We start from the raw sequence: 24,601 nt of genomic DNA, 5'->3' as shown, positions 1-24,601 counted from the left end.
AATGATGTTGCACTGAATGGGAGCATTGTCTGAGCTTGCACAGTTGGCGCTTCATTCATTTCATTGGGGCTGATGAGCACTTGCCCCGGCATTAGCACCGAAAATGAATGGTGTGACAGCTCACTTCTGCAACTGGTGCTCCATTCAATCTTCTCCTCATTGCTGTGGGTGCAGTAAGTTCACAGTGAGGAGGACAGGGTACATGGCACCACCCCGTTCTTGATCGGTTGGTTTCTCAACGACCGATGAGCAGGTTCCCCCCTTTCCTGTAGATAAGGGGTTGCTTTAGAAATACAAGTTGCTCGTTGCGGTCAGTGAGATACATGTTCTCGGGAATTGATGGGTGACTATAAGAGGATGATGGCATAATTGTCTTTCCTATTATACCATTCTGTAGTGACGTATCATTGGTCATGAAAGTTTCAACAAACCCAGCAGAAACTAAGGCCCAATGTCCACGGGCAGGTTTGATTTGCGGCAGATCCACAAATCAAGCCGCCCATAGGGAAATGTAGGCATCCGCAAATGAAATCTAGCATGCGGATTAGATTTGCGGGCCTTTTGGTCCAGAAAACAAATCGCAGCATGCTCCAGTTCAGTGCGGACAAGCTGCAGATTCCGCGGGTCAGCAGTTAAAAAAACCGGCCGGCGCTTCTGCACACATCCGCAATGGAGAAAATAGGCCACCCGGATGGCTAAGTAGTGTCCTCGGCTATAGGCAGGGTCTGATTCCACTGCGGGCTCCTGCATGCAAAATCCGATCTGGACGTGAGGCCTAAGGCCTCATGTCCACGGGGAAAATCAGATCCGCTGCAGATTCTACATGTAGAATCTGCAGCGGGTCCCTCCTGCCCCGCGGACATGAGCGCTGAAAATAGAAATTTAAAAGCATTTACCTATCCGTAGCGGGCGGCGAAGGTCAGCTGTTCCTCACGGCCGGATCTTCATTTTCGGCCGGCGGATGAATTCCTGATGCCGGCGGCACGTCGCCGGCACGTCTTCGACGTGCCGCGCGCATGCGCCGGGCACATCCGCCGAGCCGAAGCAAGGGAGATGCGGCCGTGAGGAAGAGCAGAGCTTCGCGGCCCGCTGCGGGTGAGTAAATGCTTTTAATTCCTATTTTAGGTCTCCCGCGGATCCGGACGGCTTCCATAGGCTTCAATAGAAGCCCGCGGGAGCCGTCCCTGCGGGAGACCCGCATGAAAATGGAGCATGGTCCAGATTTTTTCATGCTCCATTTTTTTTTAAATGCCTTTTATTGACGATCCGCGGGTATTTATCTACCCGCGGGTGGTCAATGCATCCCTATGGGGTGCGGATCCGCGCGCGGGAGATCCGCTGCGGATTTTAAATCACATTTTGCCCGTGGACATGAGCCCTAAGTGTTTCTGCCTACGGATGGATATTTGCTGCAGAAACTGCAACAAGTGTCTGCACCGCAGATCCGCAGCAAATAGCACCCATAGCATGCTATGGGAAATCAATTCTTCCACCACACTTGCGGAAACCAATTGCGGTTTTCGCAAATGGAAGAGAAAATCACAGCATTCTCCATTTTTCTGCAGATTCCATGCGGACGGCTTCCATTGAAATTAATGGAAGCCATCTGATCCGCGGCCCTCCTGCAATGTAATTGTGGAAAGGTCGCAGATTCTGTAAGAACACTGAAAAATCAGGAATTTAAAAAAAATTTGGCCACTTGTACTACTACCTAGTACTAAGAAGACCTTGAGCTGTTTGGATTATATCGGAATGATACGACTAGTGTGAGAATGAAATGTGCAGCTTTAGCTGTAGAAGCCCCGTTCTATAATCCCACACGTAGCGTCTCACTGATGTGTGGATGGCAATACTTTGTAGGTTTCTAACTAGAAAGAACAAAAAAACTTGTCATGCCTTCCTTTTCTAGGAAGGACTGGTGTGGTGTCACACTGATAAGTTTGTAAGTGCTTTTCGGCCGATTACCTTGGCAGGCAGCCTGGCAGGTTTTGCCTGTCCTCAATACAGAACATTGTGGCTTTCGTTCATCTGAAAGCAGATTGTGCTTCTGCCTTAGTTTGTGCTTTCTAGATTTCTCTCCTTCTAGACAAGGCACCTGCTTGTGGGTGGGGAGGTCTTACTTTCGATTCGCCTCTACAGATGGGTTGTGGTTTTTGTAGCTCGGGGTTAGCTGGGAATGTTACTGCAGCCAGATTCCCAGCAGGGGGTAAATCAGTTGCTCTCGTTAAAACTCTTATTAACAGAAGTAATTGGAGCAAATAATTTGAGCCACTTAAATACAAATGCATACACAAAGATTTTCTTAACCCACTGCTTCCAGTATTTGACATTTTCGGTTATGCATTTTGCTTTTTTTTAAGTGCTTTGATTAAGGTAAGATGTTACATTCTAAATTCCTCAATCCTGTTAGAACTCCCAAAAAATTGACTATTAACCAATTTGGGAAATGATCTATAAACCAGAGTGCAAAGCTGTAAAATAGTCTCTTGCCCTGGAAGATCCGACACGATTGGATTCAAGTATGTACTGTGTAAAAGCCACATTATCAAGCCTGAACATGTTGGTCGTTCTTTACGTGACCCAACGATCAAGCGAGCAGCTAGCTGACAAATGAGAAAACGGTCATTTGTTGGCAAATCGTATCTATTATGCAAGCATAAATATTCTTGCTAGTTGGCTATACATGTGAAAGTAGAGCTCTGCAGCCAACCCATGACACCTCTATGTGGACGTGTCATCGTGGAAGCCAATTGTCCACTAATAGTCTGAATTGGCCTGTGTAAGGGCCCAGTAGATAAGCATCAATCTTGATTTGGGCTTGCCTACTGAAGAGAGCTGTACAGTGTAAAAGGACTTCCATAGCCCTCTTACAAAGGCTGAATTCTCAGCCCGATGTAACAAGCGCCAATCATGTCTACAAGGTCTGAGAATTGCCATTCACATATAGTGGGTTTGGTGCAGATTTGGATGTAGATCTGCAGTAGACTTCTCCCCCTCAGTTGAAAGGGTGAAATCTGCTGAGGATCTGTATCAAAGTCCACATCTAATGGTGCAGATTTTGATGTGGATATTGGTGTGAATTTGCACCAAAATCTGCCAATCAAATAGTTTTTGTCCCCATAGGCTGACTATGTATCTCCCTGTGCGCACAAGGTGATGTACTGCTGATCAGTTACCATTTTTATACTCTGTATAGACTTAGGGTTGGTACTCTAGACCGAGTCCCATTAAAGAATAGGACTTGGCCTGCAATACCAACACAGGCCACTGTACAATATACAAAGTTGTCCCCTTCCTGCAGCAAACCATGTGTGGCAGCCCCTTTAAAGCTCCTGCAGACTAGGTACCTGACTAAGATAGCTGGGACCATGAGAAGAAAGAAGCTGTTTGACCGCTTGGCTTTTTCTTGTCTATAGTGCTCTGTGTTATATATTAGAGGCAGCTGTGCCCCTTGACATGCTCTGATGTGACGTGTAATCAAAAAATATATACGGGCATAAAGAAATCCTAATCAAATATGAATGGGAAGGGGAGTTGGGGAATGCACACTGTCCATGCCAAGCCACTCCATTCACCTGAAGCTATGCACTACATATCAAAATGCCCATTTTAGTGCAAATGTAAAGAATAAATATCTGTAGTCTAAATAAATTTTTACGGTCTGCACACTTAAAAAAACTAACCCCACAAGAGTCGAAGCCAATAAACACCACATGTACAAAATTGCAAAGGGTCTGGTCATTTAGGATTGAAAAACTCCAGCTTAAAGGGCTATTTCCAGAGAAGGATAACTGATGAGTGTGATCAGTAAGTGACTGCTGAGACCTCCTCACTTCTCATAATGTAGGTGCTGTCCTTCTCTTCACTGCTCCATGGGACTGCTGGAGAAGCCTTATGCTCCTTCTATCCGCATCTCCCGGGGCAGCATGGAACCCCAGTTCTTGGGATTGGTGGGGGTCCTAGCGGTGAGGCCCCCTACCAATCAGACTTTATCACCCATCCTGTGGATAGGTGATAAGCCATTTATTTCTGGTGGTGGGGAACCTTTTAAAATGTGAAAATCCACTTGAACCGACTGTTTCAGTGCCAATGCCCCTGCTGGGCAGGACCCCAGATGGTTTCCATAATCCGGTTGTCCTGAATCGCTGCAGCTGGTTCAGCTACTTTGTGATGTGTGTGGAAGTTAATCTTTGCCTAGATAATATTGACGAATGCTGGGACTTGTGTAAGAATGTCAGCTGATCATTTACCTCAATCCTTGCATCACTCGGCTTCCAGCACTTGTTGGCCTGTGATATATTTGCAGAGCCTGAGGTACTTGCAGCTTTCTACTTTTTTTTTTTTTTTCTTTTTTATATTTCTTTTAAGATACTGTGACACATACTCTTCCTCTTCATGCTAAGGGACAGGAGTCTTCAAGTCATAAGTGGAAGCCGCTTGTGCACATGGAGTGCCTGGGGCTCAGTACAACAAAAGCCCTAGGCACTTCAGCTCAGTGGGGGCCATATTACATTGTACAATTCAGAGGTTGCACAGAGCATAAGCCTTTAATCTACCTAGTCTTTCAAGCAGAAACCTTCTCAAGTGCGTAATGTTGTGCAGTGTCACGAGTTAATAATTATGCCTGTTGTGCAAGAAGTTTACAAGTTAAGGGGAACGTGTCATCTGGTTCTATCCTGGGTTCATGTCACCCCAACCATGGGCAGCATGAACCCAGGAGAGATGCCCATTAAGCCCTTGTATGTTTTATTCTGAAACGCTGCTCTTTCAGAAAAAATAAACCTACTGAGCGGTTTGACCTCGAGCTCAACAGGGCAGATCACGCTGGAGTCTCCCTGCCCATGGCATCAAGAGTGGCAGCTCCTCTCCTGCTGGTTTATAGGGAGAGCTGTCGGTATTGACGCAGGCAGGTCGGCGTGCCTCTTTGACTCCGACTCCGTTCCGACTCTGCATGCAGTCGAGTTTTTTGTTTTTTCTGAAACACGGCGTTTCAGAATAAAAGCTGAATGGGCATGTCTGCCCGTGGTTCATGCAGCAAGAACATGGAGACAGCTGCACTTCAAAATATCTGTAATTTATAAGTCCTAACTTGTTTCTTTAGAACCTCACCATTTTCTGTAATGGACTAGGTCTGCTACAAAAACATGCATTCCTTAGTTGTACCTCATGCATGAAGGCATTACAGCCACCTACATCCTCTGGTATCCCCTCCTTACCTGCCCAATTGAAATTCCAAAAAATTGAACTTTTTTAAAGGTTTTAATGAATGCCCTGGAATGAGCAATGAAACTTTTCTCCTTTCTTTTTTTTAGTGCATCAAGATTCCAAAATCAGACTGCCTCAATGAAATGCACAACTTTAACTTCTATCTATCAAATGTAGGAAAAGATAACCCCCAAGGCAGCTTTGATTGTATCCAGCAAACAGTGTCGAGGTAAGCAAAACCTGGGACCAACTCATTTTTGCTATTTTTGCACTACAAGGAGCTGTGAGTTAGTCCGTCTCCAGTCTGAAAGCACAGAGTACAAACTTTGGCATTATCTATTTTGGATGCATAACACTGTTCTTCACTAACGATGTAGACAGGTTTTCTTTCTGACCATTTTAGCAATCAGTTTGTTTTAAGATTATAGTGTTTGCTGTACCAGTTGCAGTGCGACGTGAGCTCTTGTGTGTCACGGCCAGGAAAGCTGATAGGCGTAGTCTCGTAAAGAGAACTCCTGGTCATATAGCTCATTACGGGGCATATGTCATAAAATGGGCATTCCTGGCATGGGGGAACCCCACTTCTTCAGGTGGAGCAGAAGTAGCTCATTGCTGGTCCTATCCTGGTGGAGCCATCCTAGTACATGTACAGCCATTCATCTGAATGCCATGTAGGGCCAAGCCCACTGTGTACCCGACCCTTGGAGCATTCTAATTCTCCCATTTAGATTAATCCTTTATTTTTTGTCTTTTCAGCAATGGTGTATCCAAATTAAACTGTCTGGGATTCATTCAAGATAAAATAACAGTATGTGCCACTAATGACTCTTACCAGCTTACAAGAGACCGCATGACCCAGGCAGAAGAAGAAACTCGAAGCCGCAGTACAAAGGTTATCAAGCCTGGTGGCCCGTTTGTAGGTATGCATTGGCTGCAGGTTTTTGGTCATACATCGCAATACTGTTCTGTGCACGGATTAACATTACTCTGGATACCCCAAGAATAATAATGGAAGACACCCCTGTAGAAGGGAAGAGACTGATACTGTAGCTTAACTTTTGTGAAATTTGCATTAGTGCTTATTTCAGAACATCAGTCTCTCTCCAATCTGAAATGCCTGTTTTACAGGTTTCATTCAACTGCACAAGTAAGATCAGCATAAGGCTTCTGGTTCATTTTATACACAATGGCACTTTCTTCGGTATTTTTTTAAAACTCTTGATGGGTTAAAATTATTTTTTGAGGTATCTGAAGTATACATGAAAATATCACTGTCAATGTGATACAATATTTCTAGTTGCAATGAACTACTATGGCCTCATGTCCACGGCACCCACGGATTCCATGCAGGGAATTCACCCGTGCCCGCAGCCAGTGAGCCCTACTTCCCTGGCAGCAGTGTCCCCGCAGATCCCTGCACTTCTGGGTTCGCTGTACTGCGCATGGTCCTCATGGCTCACCATTAGGCATGCACAGTGCAGTGGTTTTTTTGGGGGGGAAGGTGGTGTGTGGGGGGTGGTTCTCCTTCTAATTATCTTGCTTTCCAGTGGATCTGCAGCAAACTTGAAGTGTCAGTTGACTTCACTCTAAGCCGTCCCTGCTGCAATGTGTTTTCTGGACCAAATGATCCGCAAATCAAATCCGCATGCTTTTAATCCAGTTGCGGACGCCCATGCTTCTCTATGGGCGGCTTGATTTACTGATCTCCCGCAAATCAAATTTACCGTGGACATCAGGCCTCTTGCTGCCAAAAAGTAGAAACCTAAAACAAACTTAAAGTGGTTAAATACATAATAATCTATTTATCCATAAATAATGCATTCCGATAGAGGGACTCAGAATATCTTGGGTCAGTTGATAACCATTCAGCCAGATGGACCACAAGTACTGATACCTGTCATAGCAATACAGCACCTAATAAGCCCTACATCTCTATCTTCAACCGTCTATCTACCGCTATCTACTGTATAAGTAGGCAGAAATCTAGGATGTAAACAGGAATCGTTCATCTAATGCTGCAGATTCTCACAACACACAGTAATCTAATGTGCACTGGCCGGACCTTCGTTCAGCACAGGTTCTGGCTAATGAATGCCAACATTACCTAATTATTCAAGGACTGCGGGTCCCAAGCGCACCTGTAGAAACTGTATGGTCTTGCACGCATGTGAATTGTCGCCATTGAAATTAAACAATTATGCTAGTAGCAGGTTTTAACAACTTTGGACTATTTTTTTAGATTTTTTTTTTTTTTTTTTTTTTAACTTCTGTTTTTCTGATCTCTTGTAGGAAAGAGGGTCCATTTTCGTATACCAGCAAATAGTGTTTTAGATACAGCACCAGAAAGGAAAAGGTCCACGCCCATTAATCCAGCAAACACCATTCGAAAGTCAAATAACAGCAACAGTATTGCACAGCGACCGTATAGGGAAAGGGTGATTCATCTGCTGGCACTGAAGCCATATAAAAAACCAGAGATACTTGCTCGTTTACATAAAGATGGTGTTAATCAAAAAGACAAGAACTCTCTTGGTGTTATCCTGCCACAGGTGAGAATAGTTGGTCAGACAGTAGAAGGAAAATTGTCTTTTACCTTTGACACATGCTTTTTGGGTGTGCAAGTTTTTTGTTTTTTTTTGGGGGGGGGGGGGGGGGGGGTTAGTGTATTTCATTTCTGACTTTTATATTTGCTTCCAGTATCCAATCAGCTCCCTCCTTTCCTTCAGTGATTTATTTACTTTGGAGGTTTTTAGGTGTCAAGTCTGTTGTGCAGCTTAGATTTTCATCAATATATCCCTCAGTCATTGGACTGAGCTAGAATAATTCTGCAGATGGGCCTTGTGTGGCGCAGAGTGCTAGGACTGCATTTCTGCTGCCTTAAGCTCTCGCTCATGACCTGAAGGTTGCAGGTTCAATCCTTGCGTGGTTCAGGTAGCCAGCTCAAGGTCGACTTGGCCTTCCATCCTTTCGAGGTCGGTAAAATGAGTACCCAGCTTGGCGGGAAGGGGGTAATAAATAAAATTTACTTAAAAAGCACTGTGGAATAAGTTAATTCTATACAAATAACAAGATTGATTTATTTTATTTTGAGTGGCTTGTTTGCTCCAGCAAACAGTCTGCCAAGAGTGCAAACTCTACTGCTTAGGAGTTCAGAAAATGTAATACTGGCACACATAGCAAAAAAGGAGTATATCAGAAGATGAGATGAGGAAATACTTCTACATCAGAGATTGTTGTGTATGAAGAGTTAATGCATTCGCCTGTCTATATATTTTACTGTGCATTAGTCTCTGTTCATACTTGGGTCATGGCTTTCATTTTATAAAGAAGTCATGAATGCTGTGGCAGATCTTAATGGAGTTTTCCAGGACAAATGTTGTTGTTGACCTATTCTCATAGAATGGTAGAGTTGGAATAGACGTCCAGGGTCATATGCTCCAACCTCCTGATCAGTGCAGGATTCACTAATCGCCTGGGGTCCATCAGCTTAACAGGTGCATGTGGTCAGTGCTGCAAATAGAGGTCGGAAGCCTCCGCGCCGACCTCTGTGTAGTGGCCGGCGCTCGTAACTGCAGGCACAGCTCCCATTGATTTGTGGCGCTAACAGCATGATCCTGCTTAGCTGATCGGTTGGTGTCCCAGGAAAAATTGGAAATTGTTTGGGCAGAGACAGGATTCTGTAATGAAGGTGCCACACGTTTCAGACCACAAACTGTTAGATCTACTAGTTTCTCGATGGCTCACATGTTCCTCACTACTGGTGGGCTGTTTGGAACCTGTGTGCCTCACACATCCACTGCACCCAACACTTAACAGCTTGGTCAGAACAGCCTAGATGACCATCCAGCTTGTCTTTCCCATGATACGCCCCCTCTGTTAACTGGGCAGAATGCCTTCAAGTAACATTGAGGCATGTCCAGCAGTCGCGCATCTCTTAAGAGGTGCACTACTCTAAAGTAACCTCTGGGAGCTCTTTTCTAGGACAATGGGGGGAGCGCTTTAATGGCAAAACCCATTGTCTAATCAAGCCACAACTATGATTTGCATATTGCCTGAGACCTAACCGCATGTTAACTTTTGCAGTAATTCATTTCTATCTGGGTGGATTTTTATTATTTTGTCAGTGTATTAGCAAAACGCACTAAAAAATGTGACCATCTGGTGATGTACTGCAGACCCTGAAGGGTTAATTATGCAACTACTGATACAAGGGGAAAGCGAGTTCTTTGTTACATTACATTTGAGATGTCAGCAAGCAAGGCTTCTGCTTTTGTACAGTGCTAGCTCATCATACGCAACTGGCATACTGCCGTCTATTAATAGCTGCAGCGAGCCGAGCGCTTGTTCCAGAAGCCATGCACACCCTTATTGGGCAGTGCCCACACCTTGACTGGTGCACCAGCTGGATGCTTGGGAATGTCTGCCACAGACTAGATCATCACCTTGCTATGCATTCAGTTTTTCAATACTTCTTACATTTTTATTACAAATTTGCTGAATTTTTTTTTATTTTTTGAAGCCAAGGAAAGCTTCAAATAATCCCCCCCCCCCCCCCCCCCCTTACATTCCAGATGTAACCCCCAGAGGTTTTTGTACTTCCTTCTAACCTAAATGTAGTCTCGGGTAGTGGGTTAAAGGAGTTAAATGGCACAGACGGAGTCTTTGTGCTCTGCAACCTCTGAAACAGTGCAACCCTGTACTCTTCCCTACCAATGAGCCAAACACCCGCAGTACTAGGGAAGAGGGCAGTCTTATGTGGTTTTCGGTGCCCAGAAGAGCAAACATCTGTAACCCTATGGTTTCTAAATGCAGTATGAAATTCTAGGATCTATTGCAGACACGCAGTGTGCGGACTCCACAAGGGGCTTCTAATAGAAGCTAATTATATCACCTCTATGGATGTCACAAGAGTACATTTTTGCAGAATTGTGACCTGCCCTGCATGAACACTGACCCACACTGCTATTTTTTGAGTTCTTAGAAACTACGTGTCTTAGTCTGTGGGGTTGGGAGGGATTTGTTTCACTTTAAATGCATGTATTTTGGGCTGATGATGATTTTTCTAATAGATTTTTTTTTTTCGCTAAACCCTAATATTTTAGTCTGCAGTTTCTACATAATGTATATAGAAACGGCCTTCTAGGTCTCATTAGGAGACTTGTCAGTGAGGCTGGACTGGTTGCGTAGCTTCTCTGTGCTTTTCCTGAACCACGGGCAACATGACTATATGACTCTATGCCTCTTGCCCCCTCTACCCACCCGCAGCATGTAGATTTGACAGATCTCCTCTGTTTGGTGTATAGGGAGCACAGCCTACATGCTGCGGGCAGACCGCCTACGTGACGTGAATCTTGGTTCCCAAGTCAAACTTCAGTGTGTTTATTCTGAAACGCCGCAGTAAAAGGCATCCCTGTCCCAGTTTCATGCTGATGACAGATGCCTTTTTATATTTGTCACAACACATGCCTCTATATAGGCATATTTGGTCTATATGCCCCTGTTGAAATAAAGCTTAGAACATGCGGTGTAGATTTTATTGCAGCAGAAAAACAAATCTTATCGCAATGTTTATATACATGGAGAGAGAAAAATATACCAGCTTGACAAATGCCAAAAGGATACTTTTTGGCTTTGGCAGGGGAAGGGCGTCTTATGGACACACCAAAAACTTTTCCTATTGTGTAAGCCAAACGTAGGATATAATGTAGTCTGAAAAGTTCCCAAGTCTGTTTTCGGATATGTAACCTTTCTTTATCACTTAAGCCCAATGCACACGGGCGTTTTTGCATTGCGGAATCCGGAGCTAGCGTCCACCTCCGGATTCCGCAGCAAATACTGCCCATAGACATGCTATAGAAAATCGCTTTTTCTATGTCCACAAGCGGAAATCAATTGAAATTTTCTGCTCGTGAAGGGAAAATGGCAGCATGTTCTATCTCACCGTTGATTCCGCGTGAACGGCTTCCAGTCAATGGAAGCCGTCTGATCGGCAGCCCATCTGCAGCTGTCACTGAGGACCGGGTGCAGAATCCGCATCATCTGTACTATTCATGCGTGCACCATCTGGCACATCCGTATTACAGATAAAGAACCCTGCCGAACTGTACACAGGGGTCACCTGCTGGGCACCGGGGCGGATTCCGCTGCAGGACCGCACATGCGGAATCCAATCTGGCTGTGTGCAGGTGGGCTTAGGTTTAATTTTATCCAGCATTCTATCCTGATCAACATCTCTATGATCAAAAGGGAGATAGCCTGAAAAAAAAATTGGATTGAAGGGTCCAGCTATAGCCTCATTGCAGACAGATGACACGTGCAAGATATGTGATTTGCAATTTCTTTTCGTTCTCAGCATGGGCAAATCGTGCAGAAAAGAAATCCTAATATATAGACTGTTGATTGACATGTTTTGGTTTTCTTGCATGTACATGCTTGCAAATAGACCATCTTGGAGTATTAATGTTGTAAATGATTAGCAATCTTGAATGTGTCCATTATTCACCAAGAAGCATGCTGAAGAGCTATACTGTTTCACCGTGGGCTTTGGTTTATTTAGCCTGGCCTTTTAAAGAACTTGGACCAGCTGAAGACTATAGAAGGCCATGTTGCAGAGTAATCCAATATGTGCTCAGAACTTTCATGCCCAGTTGTGGAGCGCTCTGGGCATTCTGGAGTAGTAGTAAATGATGGACTAAGTATAGTAGTGTTGTGTGTATTAATAGATACTCAGGAACACATCGCTAGATGTATCTCTGCTTTATATTAACCTGGTGCCAGTAACTCGTGTTTTATGGGAGATGTCTAGCCATACCATTGTAGATCTGCTTCTTGGATAAAAATGGGACCTGTAATTATGTATTCTGCTGCATTTGATAGGGATTTTGTCTACTGAAGCAATGCTTTCCCAATGTCTCTAGAGCCTAGCTACTTGTCAATATACTCTAGGTCCCTATATACTTTTTCTGTTGCAGTTCTAAATTCTTCAGAATTAAAGGTGTATTCTCAGTTTAGAAATTTTCCATATCTACAGATTGTCTTAAATGTCTAATAGATTTGGGTTCTTCTAGAAGCCCACACTTGCTCATCTTTTTCACTTTTTTTTAAAGGGGGGGTGTCTGGTTACCAGGCAATATGCCAACTATGCTATAATAACAAGAGTAGTACTTGCAGTCCTGTCGTGGTCCCAGTCTTGTGGCAGACGTCACCACAAGTCACATGACATCTGCCGCCTCATAGTTTTGAACCCCTATCCATAACTTGTCATTTGTGTCTGCATATCAAAATACATTTTTCTTCAGACTGCCAGGCTCCTGTACCAAAAACCCAGATCTTCAACAAGTTACTGATTTGGCCCTTGCTAGTCAGAGCAGTTTGTCACTTAGAGTATTTATGCAAAAAAAATGTATATAGAATACTTGTGTTTTTAAGCTAACATGTTCCTTTTCACTTCAGGTTGCCAATTTGAACCCCAAGGACAATTCATATACACTTAAAGACTTTGTTTACAAAGAAATCCAGAGAGATTGGCCTGGATACTCCGACTTTGACAAACAGTTATTGGACAAAGTCCTCTCCAGGTATGTGCCGCTGTGACGTTGGTAAAGTTCCTGCTGACGGATTGAGAGTTGTGCAAGAAATCTCATCCAGCTAGTAAATCGGCATTCTTGGTGTTTACGAGTCCTTGTGCTAGCATTTCTACCGCTCTTGTGGGGAAGTAGTCATTGCTAGGTGCTGTACACTGTCGGAGTACAGAAGGCAATATAGTCTCCGTGATGTTGGCACTTTTCTAGCTGGAAAATCCCATGCATCTCTGCCTTTACCATTGCTTTACTATAGAGTTGTTCATTCTTCAGCCATTGTTAATGTGCAGTTGGTTACTGAAGGAATTGCGTTGGCTCAGTAATCTAGCATGTGATTTCATTTTTAACAGAAAACTTAATCAGTCTCAGAATGCTACCAGCTCCAGTCAATCAGACTCTCCACCTTTAAGTGCTGCATCTGCATCTCCTTCCCAGGTACTTTTTATAGCTGTGGAAGTGTCTAGAAGTTTATATTTGTTCCAAGAAACTGAGTGTTTTAAAGGGTTTCTGTCACCAAGTTCATGCTGCCTGAACCAAGGTAGGCTCATTATCCATGTATGTATTCTGAAATGCTGCAGAGTTTCAGAATAACCAAGCTTGACTCCGTCAGGGGGCCGTTTCATGCTGATTCTTCCCCTGTCTGCAGCGTGAAGACTGTAAGCCTTCTCCCCTTTTGGGTATAGGGGGAGAGCCCGTCCCTCTCCATGAAACGGGCAGGCAGAGGCCATCGCAGACCGCCCCAGTGACTCGGAGCTCCAACTTTAAAACATGTTTATTCTGAAACTCTGCAGCATTTTAGAATTAAACCTACACAGGGGCAATGTACAGGCCTATCCCGAACTCATGCCGCCTGTGGTTCGAGCAGCTTGAATCTGGTGGCAGAACCCCTTTTTTAAATCCTTTCTTTGTGATCTGATCCTTTAAATATCATTGAATGTATTGTCCTATGGTTACAACTATTGCTGCTAAATGTATATTGAGTGAATGAATGCCAAAACAAAACTCGTATGTAACTTTCTAGCCCTGACTAAGCGTATTAGGGCTAAACTGCCTTTTTTTAAAAAAAATGAAAAAAAAACTCCCAACAGCCCATTTTGTCTTATTCTAATGTTACTGACCTGGTTATTCGTCACGCCATTGAAACATCACAGTATGTTGCCAGCAAGCGCTCAGTTTTTCTGCAGCACCACCACAGGGAAAATTTAAGCATTACATAGTTCCCAACAATGCATTGATTTGCTGGAACAGAGGTACCCGGCCTTTTATACCTTATACCTTTAGTCATCTTTCGTTGACGGTCGGGGCTGGTCAGCTCGATGATAAAGACCTATGTAGGCTAGGGCTACACAGCATCTTTGGGCACAACACTTGTCATGCGGCCAAAGACTGTACCTGATAGCAGATCGCTGTTGTCCATTCATTTCAATGGAAGAGAGCAGCAGTACCATACCAGGCTGCTACACCATGGATGGTGTGTTGTCTTCCAGTTGCCCCTCGATAACATCTGATCAGCAGGTGTGCTGGATGTCTGACCCCCATTGATCTAAAAGCATCCATTTTGGCTACCTAATGGGGCACATTTACAAAACATTTTACGTCATTTTGTGGCATTGTTGGAAATTGTTGGGTAAACTGGTATTTGCACAAAAAAGTTGACTTTTGCACCACCCCACCACTTTAAGAACAGGCAGGTAGGGCGTGGCTCACCAAACTGACTAATGTATAATTTACCTTATATATAATTTATGGCTTAGATTATACTGATTGTACCAGAAATGTATGCCATGTCTGACCTGGTGTGTATTTCTGGGAAGATGCATGGAGGGGTCTGGATGTGCTGAAAATATGAAGAGGCCTGCACCTCTTATATGTATTCTCGAGAATACATGTGCCAGGGGAAATTAGACGAATACTGGCATAGCACATGTGGGTGTTAATGAATTTCACCCCATATATCCTGCCAAGATGGCAATTTGGTTGTCCTAGTTTACAGAGGAGACTTTGAATCCTACCATTTAAGAACTTGCCAATTAAAGCAGAATTGGGACTTAATAACTTAAAAAATTGAATTGTCTTATTCCCTGCTCTGTTATGTGAAGTACAATGTTCACCATTTAGTATGATTGCTCTTTCCAGCCTGAAGCACCATCAGTACCATTATGCCAGTTTGATTTTTTTAACATGCACCCTTTTCTCGTTCTTCCTTAGAAACGTCTTCTGGATACGGAATTCATTGATCCATTAATGAATAAGAAACCAAGGATATCTCATCTTACAAATAGGGTGCAGCCAACATTAAATGGACACTTGGGTTTAACCAATGACAAACCAGCAGCGCCGCCTCCGCCCGCTGCCGCCACCCCAGCACTTCCTCCACTTCCACCTACACGCCTTCCAGTTTCAAATCCACAAAATATAAACTCTAACTCCAACTCTCCCAGTACTCCCGAGGGTCGGGGGACGCAGGATCTGCCCATGGACAGTTTCAGTCAAAATAGCAGCACCTACGAGGACCAGCAAGAAAAATATACCTCTAGGACTACTCTGGATAATTCTATGTCAATGCCAGTTAAGTTGGAAAACTCCAATCCCACGGACGATAAAAATGGCACATTGCACAAAAAGGCAAAGAAATCCAAAAAACACAAGGATAAGGACCGTAAAAAACTGGATGCTGAACCCGTAGAACAACCACCAGTTCACCTGAAGAAAGAGGAAATAATTAAGGTGGAAATGAGCCGCAAGTCAGAGGAAAAGAAAGGTGCGAAGTATTACCATTTTATCCAGTACTTGCATTGCATACCCTATAAAATATCCCAGGTGACAGGTCGTTACTAGGGATGAGCGAGTATACTCGCTAAGGCACTACTTGCTCGAGTATCTTCCTGCTCGTCCCTAAAGATTCGGGGGCCGCTGCGGGGCGGGGAGCTGCGGGGGGAGAGCGGGCAGGAACGGAGGGGAGATCTCTCTCTCCATCTCTCCCGCCCGCTCTCCTCTGCTCCCCGCCGCAACTCACCTGTCTGTGGCGGCTCCCGAATCTTTAGGGACGAGCATGGAGATACTCGTCTAAGGCACATTACTCGAGCGAGTAGTGTCTTAGCGAGTATATTCGCTCATCCTTTGTCGTTACTATTCTCCTTGTCAAAGTGGCATATGTCTACAGTCCGCCATTCTCTAGTGTACAGATATACGCCAAGATGACGAGGAATAATAATGTTCAGTTGACCATTTATTCACACCCTTCCAGGAGGAATAGCTGGATAATTCTGCAACACACTATCTTATGGGCTATAGATGGGTAAAGTGTTAGACTTTTAGATACAGTAAGTCTTTACTGTCCTGATATTTGACTTCTATTGCTTGCAAATATATATATAGAGATAGATAGATAGATAGATAGATATTTGCAAGCAATAGAAGTCAAATATCAAATTTTTTTTTTTTATTTTGGAGGACTCCAGACTCAAATTTTTAAAAGTGTGATCTACTGTAAATTACACATCCAGAATGCCACACTCGTATAATATACACAGCCATGTGTTAATCCAACCTTACAGGAGCTTGCTCAGTAGCTACTCCTCATCCCCTATAGTGATAACAGCCAGACCACCCCAACACCAGGGACAGGAGCCAGGGCTAGTGTGGCTCAGATTACTTGCATAGCATCAGCAGGCTGTGTTCAGGGTTACACTGGAGAGGATGGCTTTCCAACTGGTTCAGGGCAGTGTATACTCGTGGCAGGCGTTTTATTGGACATGCCCAATGCACCGCATGCGGGGCACACTGCTATATGAAGAGAAAAGCTTTATTACAGTTGCACTGTCATGGCTTGTTGCAGTTGGTGAAATGTTTTATCGCCATCTGTTAAATCTTGGGCACATTGGTGACACTTTTGGTTGCCAATTGGAGCCCTGCTGTTATGTTGATCTTTGCTGTAAACACTTGGTTTTATGCCACCTAAACATGGCATCCTCTAGGTGTAAGTCTGTCAAACCTAACGAATATGGCTTGGAAGTAAAAAGCTGAGTAACTCGTTAAATCCTGCCAAGTCATGCAGCAGAAGTCCCTATCTGTCGGCGTCCTTTAAGGGTGTTGCCTCTGACGGAGCGTTATTAGGTTCTGCAGAGTCATGTTTTGCATGTAGACAATTTGGCTTTTCTGTAGTACATTGAAAGAAGCCGCTTGGGTTATTAACATGAATACACGGTTTATTTGCTGACAAAGAACCAGTTTGTATTTAAAGAATTTTGCTTGCTTAAGAATGACACCTAACAGATTTTTGCACAGGCCTGCACTAGATATAAGGGTCCTTTTACATGGGACTACTGTCAGGTTACTTTATATAATAAAGTGAATGGAGGTGGAGTGGCCCATAGATCAGTTAACCGGCCGTCCATTGATGAATTACTGCCGTTTGTACATGCCATTCGCCGTTTGGTTATTATGCATGCAGAAACTGAACGATGGAACGAATTATCATTCAGCTGCTGCCGGCATTTATACTGAACAATTTATCCTTCAGATCCCTGCAATCCAGTAAGAATCTGAACAATTATCGCTCAGTGTAAAAGGGCTCTTAATGCTTAGGGTTCATCAGTGGACCAGAATTTTCGTTTTACTTTGAAGAGGAAGAGCTATGCAAATGGGGTGGTAGTCTGTAGGGATGTTGGGGCAAACTTATTACTGGTGCTGTGGCAGAATTTTTGCATAAATTGCACCTTTTTATCTCTGCAACAAAAAAATATTATATATATATATAATTATACAAATTTACTATAGATTTGCAATAAAAAGAATGGCCGTTGCACCACAGTCCAATTTTTAACTGTCTAGAAAGGGGGTGGTGTTTGAGTAGTGACGTTTTTGGAGATATTTTATATATACTGTAATTTAAAAAAAAAAAAAAGCCAAATTTGTCATTCTCAGTTCAGTGTGCAAAGTGACTCCACCTCTAGACATTCCAAGGGGAGACCAATTTACAGACACCGTGCAACATTTGTTTCCTTTTTAAAGTAGAGAAGGGAACAGAAGTGCTAAGAAAGTGGTATTAAAATTGCCCTGCTGATAAATTGCCCCCATTGTGTTTGGTTCTAGAATTTCTTGCACACTGCGGCTTTGTCTTTTTGTGAGGTTTTTCATATTGAAATTCTAACTCTTGTGTTTTTTTTTCCATGAACAGACATCCAAGAAACCTGCACAGTATCAGACCCTTCATCTACAACTGAATTACCAGATTACGTAATGTAAGTGCTGTGCAGCCAGTGGATATTCAGCTAACCCATCCAGTAATGCAAGAGTGTCGGCTGCTACCCCAGTCCTGCAGAATAACAAATTGCACCCGCTTTTATAAAATCGGTTTGGGTTTTTCATTGCCACAGATAAAGCCATCTTTTTTCCTGGCAGCAGGTCTATATGCAGTTTTGTAGAAGCAGGTTGTGTTGGTTAATTTGGGCAGAACAAGGTTAATTATAGTTTAAATATCAGAACAAAAAGCACTAAAAACCCCAAATCCTCATCCACAGCGGGGTAGAAAAAACATGGTTTAATTAAGTTCTTAAATTGCTTCTATTCATAAGTATAGACCTCTGTTCGATACTTAGAAAACTACGGCTTGAATTACTCATTTATGTATAATTTTTCATTCAAGAACAGTTTTTTTTTTTAATGTTTTTTTGGTTTTTTTTCTTAATGTAGGGACATCGTGGGAAAACAATTTGCTTGTGACCAGTTTTCAAACTACATATTATGCTTACTGAAGAGTTAACTTTGCCCCCCCCCCCCTCCAAGATTAACGCTTATCAAACACCTCCAAATTGCTGAGTTACAATGCAGAATTAGACTAGACAATCTTAAAATGCCAGATTCATGACGGCGATGCTGGATAGTAAATCTGTCAAATTTTAAGACCGTTTAATCTGTTTATACCACCCATCAAAATTTGGGTGCAATTTAGGTCAAACCACCCCCCCCCCTTTTTTTTTGGGTGGAAGGTGGGGACTAATGAAAAGAAAATGATCCAAAAAGAACTAAAATCACAAATGTGGCGCAAAAGCATGTAAGACTTCTCTGCCATAACGTTCACTACAAAGTTATCATATACTAAATCTGCCCCAATGTGTTTAATACATGAACTGAACTGGTTCTGAAATCTAAATGGTTTAAAGTGCCTCCCAGGGAATTAAACCCAAACCTCTTTTTCACATAAACTTGTTAATTTATTTGAAAATGGGTTTCCTAAGCTAAAGAGATTTTTAGGGTTCCTGTAAAGCTTGATGAGACAAACACAGGAAGTGCTGTAATAAGTAACTGGTGTTTATTCATGGGCCGCTCACTGTAACATTCAATTGTGTTTTGTAGAAAATACACTGTTATTGTATCCAAAGAGCAGAGGCAAAACTACAAAGATGACTTCAACTCTGAATACGACGAATATCGCAGCCTACATGCCCGAGTAGAAACTATCACTAGAAAATTTATGCAGCTGGATGCACAGCGGAAGCGCCTCTCCCCTGGTTCTAAGGAATACCAGGTATGTTCGATGTGACTGGTCTTGGTAAATGTCAGCTGCTCAAAAGCAGCAGGAAAATATTCATGGCAGCATAAAAGCCCATCTGCAGTTGGCTTCCTGAGGCACCAGAGAATTTCTTAACTGTGAGCTCCCCTGCACAGATTGCAAGACTTTGGAGTGTAAAATTCAGATGCTAATTTAGGTTTTCATTAATCCTTTTTGCTGTAGAGCCTGTGCAACACCTGTACATAGCTGCACTGCGGCTGCTTCTGGTGGTCGGCTTAGGGCTTACCTCCTCTGCTGTCGCTCTTCCTTCTGTGTGTTAATAGCGGTGAGTTGTACACAGAACAAGCTATAGGAGAGGGAGGCGAGAGATCACACAGGCTGTGTAGTAAGAGACAAACCCATGGATAAATCTGAAGGTAGACAGGGAATATCTGATATGTTGAGCAGAGAACCCATGGTGGGATCTGCAGAGGAAGGGAGGAGATATTGCATGGACAACATCAGAGAGAGGCTCTAACTCCTCGGCATCAGTTAGATCTGTACAGAAGAGGTTGTTACTCAGGCTGTAGGTGGAATCTGTACATAAAAACTATTGGAGGTGGCAGCATTGTGGACACATCTCACATCCAGGATGCATATTTACACAGCTGATGTTCTGCTAATTTTGTGCATTGCAAGATACACAAAAGTAGCAATGGGTCTATTTACATGGGTGATTTTTCACTGCAAGAGAAAAATCACCCAGCATGTCCTATTTTTTGTTTCTCATATGAGAATGGTACATGCTAATGGGCGACCTGCACAGCTCATTGACAAGCTATCTGTATGCTGCGCAATGCGAGCTGTGCCTGAGAATCCTAGAAGCAACTCTTTATCAGATGTGTAAATATGGCCTTTCTGTGAGAGAAAGGAAGTCTGCAACTAGGAACAGGTTGCATATCTGAGTTGGAAAATCAGTCAGTTGTAACCTACTATGTCCATCCAGTTCAGCCTGTTTCCACCCCCGATCCAGAGGAAGGCAAAAAACCCACAATGAGGCAGACCAGTTAGCCCATTTTTTTTTGGGGGGGGGGGAATCCTTCCTGACTCTAGCCTGAGATTTAGTCTGGCTTTTTAAGATGAAGATAGCCACTGTACATGTAAACCTCATTTTTATCTGCTCAAAGGTGTCCATAGCCTTTAATATTGTAATGATGAACCTTGTGTGGCGCAGAGTGTTGAGGCAACAGAAATGCAGTCCTTAACTCTTGCTCACGACTTGTAGGCTGCAGGTTCAATCCCCATGTGGTTCAGGTAGCCGGCTCAAGGCTGACTCAGATAAAATGAGTGCCCAGCTTGCTGGGGGTTAAAAAGATGACTGGGAAAGGCAAACCACCCCACAAAGAAACAGTCTGCCTAGAAAATGTCACGACTTTATACATACCTAATGTACAGCTTTACCAGAAAAGAAATGTTTTCAATGCTATATAGAACCAATAGCGGTGAAGTTACACACCCAATATGAACATGGGGGTCACCTGTAGTAGAGGAGCAAGTGGATCGTATCTGTGAAAAGGCTCACACAAACACTTAGAACTTGGTTATACAAGGTTTTTTTAGTATCTTTTGAAGTTTGCAAGTTTTTTCTTTTGGCTTGGCTATGTCAATAATACTTTGGGCTCTGTAAAACATTGAAAGGGTCTATTTCTCAGTAGCCATGTATTTCATCACAGTCTGACTGAGCATGAGTAAGGGCCTAAACTTATACTTGTATAGCTTTTCTATATATATATATATAATTTTTAATTCTAGCATTTTCCCATCATATAGATTTATGGCATATCTGCTGGAAATCCCATAAACACCTGACAGTTGCAGGTCCTCAGTGTTGGTTCTCTGTAGTTTTTTAATCCACTTGTCTCTTGAATTTACTTTGCAGATTGTACATGAAGAGGTCATCAAAGAATACAGGAAATGTAAAGAGGTATGTATTTCAATAACCTAGAATAGAATCCTTTGCTAATAGGATGCATTGTTGGTGTACAGACAGGTTTCACCCTGACTAGTTCTCAGATCAGTATAGTTCACATCAAACGTGATATATAGCATTGCATGCTACATTCAGCAACATCCATATGCCCTACCTATAGAAAAGGTATGTTGGGACAGTGCCTTCAGTGCTGAGCTTAGTTGGGTTTTGTGTTCCATCATTACTTCTGAAATGTGTATCTTCTGCCCCTTACGCAAGTCATACTTGTAGAACTGGCTCTACTTGACATGTACATGGGTTTTTTTAAGCCAATCAAATGCAAATGACATGCATGGAAAGCAATGCCAGGATTCCTAGCTGACAACTGAAATAGTGATGTAACATAACGTCAGCATATTAAAAGGTAAACCCAGCATTGCATTAATGGGTTGGCCACTTGACATAACTGTAAGCCGATCTTTATATTCACTTGATGCGTCTGAAGTCTCACCCCCTCTACCCGCACTTTGTTACTGTCCTGCATATGGCCACTGATGGAGGGGTACGTGACACAGACCCATCCATTAGCAGCTTCAATCTCTCTGTTCTAGTCTGCCAGACTGCCCACCATGCTACTCTGTGAAGGATGTTGATGGGTCTGGTCACATGCCCCTCCATCTGTGTCAGTGAGAATACCGGTCCGTGATTTGACTCTAAACTTTGGGATATTTGGCAGTAACTTTTCTTATTGCGTTGACCCAAACTCCTCTGATATCATTAGAGCCTCATGCGTTACCTATAATCATCCTGTAATGAATTTCCCATAGTCTTCTAATCTGTCCCTTGTACACTAATACCCGTTCCATTCTCTGTTTACAGGCAAGTCCGAAGTATTATGAAGAAAGGTTAAGATGTGAATACCTGCACAACAAGCTTGCCCACATCAAAAGACTTATAGGAGAATTTGACCAACGACGGGCAGAGTCCTGGCACTAAAGCTCTGTTTAGACAAGATGTGAATACTTAACATTATTTATTTAAAATTCCAGATGTGTTACGCTAGGATAAAGCAAAGAAACTTTTTCATGAGTTTCAATATTAGCAGACTGAGGGTTTTTTTTTTTCTTCCCCCTCCTCCTAATGCCCAACTTTACCTTTTTATCCTGCTTATTTAAAAGCTCCCTTCTCCTCTTCCTTGTCCTTTTCGGACTCTCATTTATCTGTGGAAATCTGTATGGAAACTGGGAATCCAGTAACTGTACTTGATGAATTGCGCATTCTAAGTTTTATGTAGCAAAATGATGTGCTTTTTGGATAGATCAAATGACTGACATTTATCTTAAATGCCAACCCTTTGCCTTGAATGGTAGGAAGTAAAAAAAAAAATATATAAAATTTGCACAAAAATGTATTTAAAAAAAAAAACATAAAAAAACAAAATAAAAAATATATTGAGGGTTAAGGGGCAGAAATTATATGAAATAACATCTGCCCTTAACTAAAAGTTCAACTTTTCAAATCATACCCCCCCCCACCCACTTCAATGGATGCCTTAAGGTGTTTGCCTGTTTCTATTTAGTGTAGTTAAGTATTAGCTACACTGCTTCCCCTCTTACTAAAGCAACGGGAAGCACATTGTGGCCTATCAGCGTCTAGGAGTGTGCCTGTACGTGTGCAAGGATCGCGTGGCTGTGAGCATGCATGATGAAATCACAAAGCTGCTATGTAATAGGCCAAACGCTCAGGTTTTAACCAACTGACGAGTGTTATTGTAGGGGTTTTCATATGAATTTGCTAGTTGTGTTGTGGAAAACGTTTAGCATTTCCATTTCAAAAACTTTGTCAGCATTGACATCAAGGAGTGAAGGGAGGGTTAATGAGGGAGCTGGTATCAAACCAAGCAGAGCCCTTTTTGGTAGAGGGGGGAGTTTATTTCTTGTGAAGAGGTTTAAGCGAGAAACCATTTTTTGGGGGGGGTAACGGATAATGAAATGTAACATGTAGGTAACTTATTTATATACGGATATAAAATATTTTTGAAAAAGATTATGCAAAGAAGCTATTTACCTACATGTAGAGTTTAAAGATTTTTTTTCTTTTTCCCTCCTGCGAACCAGGAGCTTAACGAAAGTACAGATATATTTAACTTTAAGATATACTGTGATCAGCAGACAGCACAAAGTTGCATTTCATGCAATGAACCAGTTTACTTTGATTAAAACTTTTTAATTTTTTTTTCTTTATTTCCATGTGGGAACAGACCTTTTTATTTTTATTTTTTAATTTAGATTTTCTTTGCATTCTGGGTCGAAAGTAATCAATTTTTTCCCTCGTCATAAGTGCTGCCAATAAAAAATAAAAAAAAAGGGACGCATAATGTTTACAGATGTGATTATTGGAATGTTTGCCAAAAAAACTTGTTGTCAGTATCTGTAATAAACATTGCCTCCAGCATCAAACATGCTTGCTCTTGTCTCTCTGTAAACCAGAATGTTTGTGCAGTGAAGGAATCCTAAATGAAGACCATGTGATGCTTACATGTTATGCTCTCACATGGTCTTATGTGCCATCAGTCAGCCGTGGTTTTGCCGGTGCATGGGGGACAGCATTGGACAGCTCTATGGAGGTCACAAATAAGTTTTTTTTTTTTTGTTTTGTTTTTAAGGAAAAGTAAAACATTTCATGCTAAAATAATCCACATACCAAAACTTTTCAAATGCTGGCTACATTTCAGAATTTACACTTATGCTGCATTTGGAGAAGTTGGGGGAGGGGTGAGATTACTTTTTCAGACATTGTGTGGCCTTTGGTGAAGTAGACCTAAGTATGGAACCATTTACAAAAAAAAAAATCAGCTGGGGAGAGGTAGACAATCCACTGCCATGCACTTCTATCTTCAGGCACAACAAAAGATCGGGCATGTTGAATTTTGATATGCCTGATCGTATTTTTCTTTCAGTTGGGAGCTTCTATATAGTTTAGATTTATATGAAGACACATTTGGTTATCATCTGGCTATAGTGATTTGCAGTATAATGGCTGTGTAAAGGATCTCCACACTTCCATGACCAATTTTAATATGACAAAGTCTTGTCATCTACCTCAGTGCACGGTATTCTCTGCTATGGCACCAAAGTTTTCTGGTTTTCTGTAGTTTTACACAGTCTACTTTCATTCCTCTACCCATTCAAAGTCCGTATGGACAAGTCCTGTAGATGTTGAATTGGCTGTATGCACGCACTTTGTCTCAGTAGTATCTCATATTTGACTTAGTTTTTGGCACAGACTTTCTGGTTTACAAGACAAATGTATCAATGCTGGAAAACACATTTCTGAACCAAAATTCTTGAACAA

The 24,601-nt window shown here is 42.5% G+C and overlaps 1 protein-coding gene across 1 annotated transcript in view; it reads left to right on the top strand.

Moving 5' to 3' along the window:
* ELL2 (elongation factor for RNA polymerase II 2) overlaps window positions 1–23,710 on the top strand; it is a 48,418-nt gene extending 24,708 nt beyond the window's left edge. The window contains exons 3-12 of the mRNA XM_066603008.1: window positions 5,313–5,434; window positions 5,962–6,125; window positions 7,495–7,754; window positions 12,658–12,782; window positions 13,136–13,220; window positions 14,994–15,546; window positions 17,965–18,028; window positions 19,143–19,314; window positions 21,218–21,262; window positions 22,127–23,710. Coding sequence (XP_066459105.1) covers window positions 5,313–5,434; window positions 5,962–6,125; window positions 7,495–7,754; window positions 12,658–12,782; window positions 13,136–13,220; window positions 14,994–15,546; window positions 17,965–18,028; window positions 19,143–19,314; window positions 21,218–21,262; window positions 22,127–22,243 — 1,707 coding nt within the window. The 3' untranslated portion in view covers window positions 22,244–23,710. The remainder of the gene's footprint in view (window positions 1–5,312; window positions 5,435–5,961; window positions 6,126–7,494; window positions 7,755–12,657; window positions 12,783–13,135; window positions 13,221–14,993; window positions 15,547–17,964; window positions 18,029–19,142; window positions 19,315–21,217; window positions 21,263–22,126) is intronic.
* Window positions 23,711–24,601: the final 891 nt, after the last annotated feature.

Source organism: Eleutherodactylus coqui, chromosome 5 (genome assembly GCF_035609145.1).
Source record: "Eleutherodactylus coqui strain aEleCoq1 chromosome 5, aEleCoq1.hap1, whole genome shotgun sequence".
NCBI lineage: Eukaryota > Metazoa > Chordata > Amphibia > Anura > Eleutherodactylidae > Eleutherodactylus > Eleutherodactylus coqui.
The sequence above is the reverse complement of the archived record's forward strand: the minus strand, read 5'-3'. Positions and strand labels throughout refer to the sequence as shown.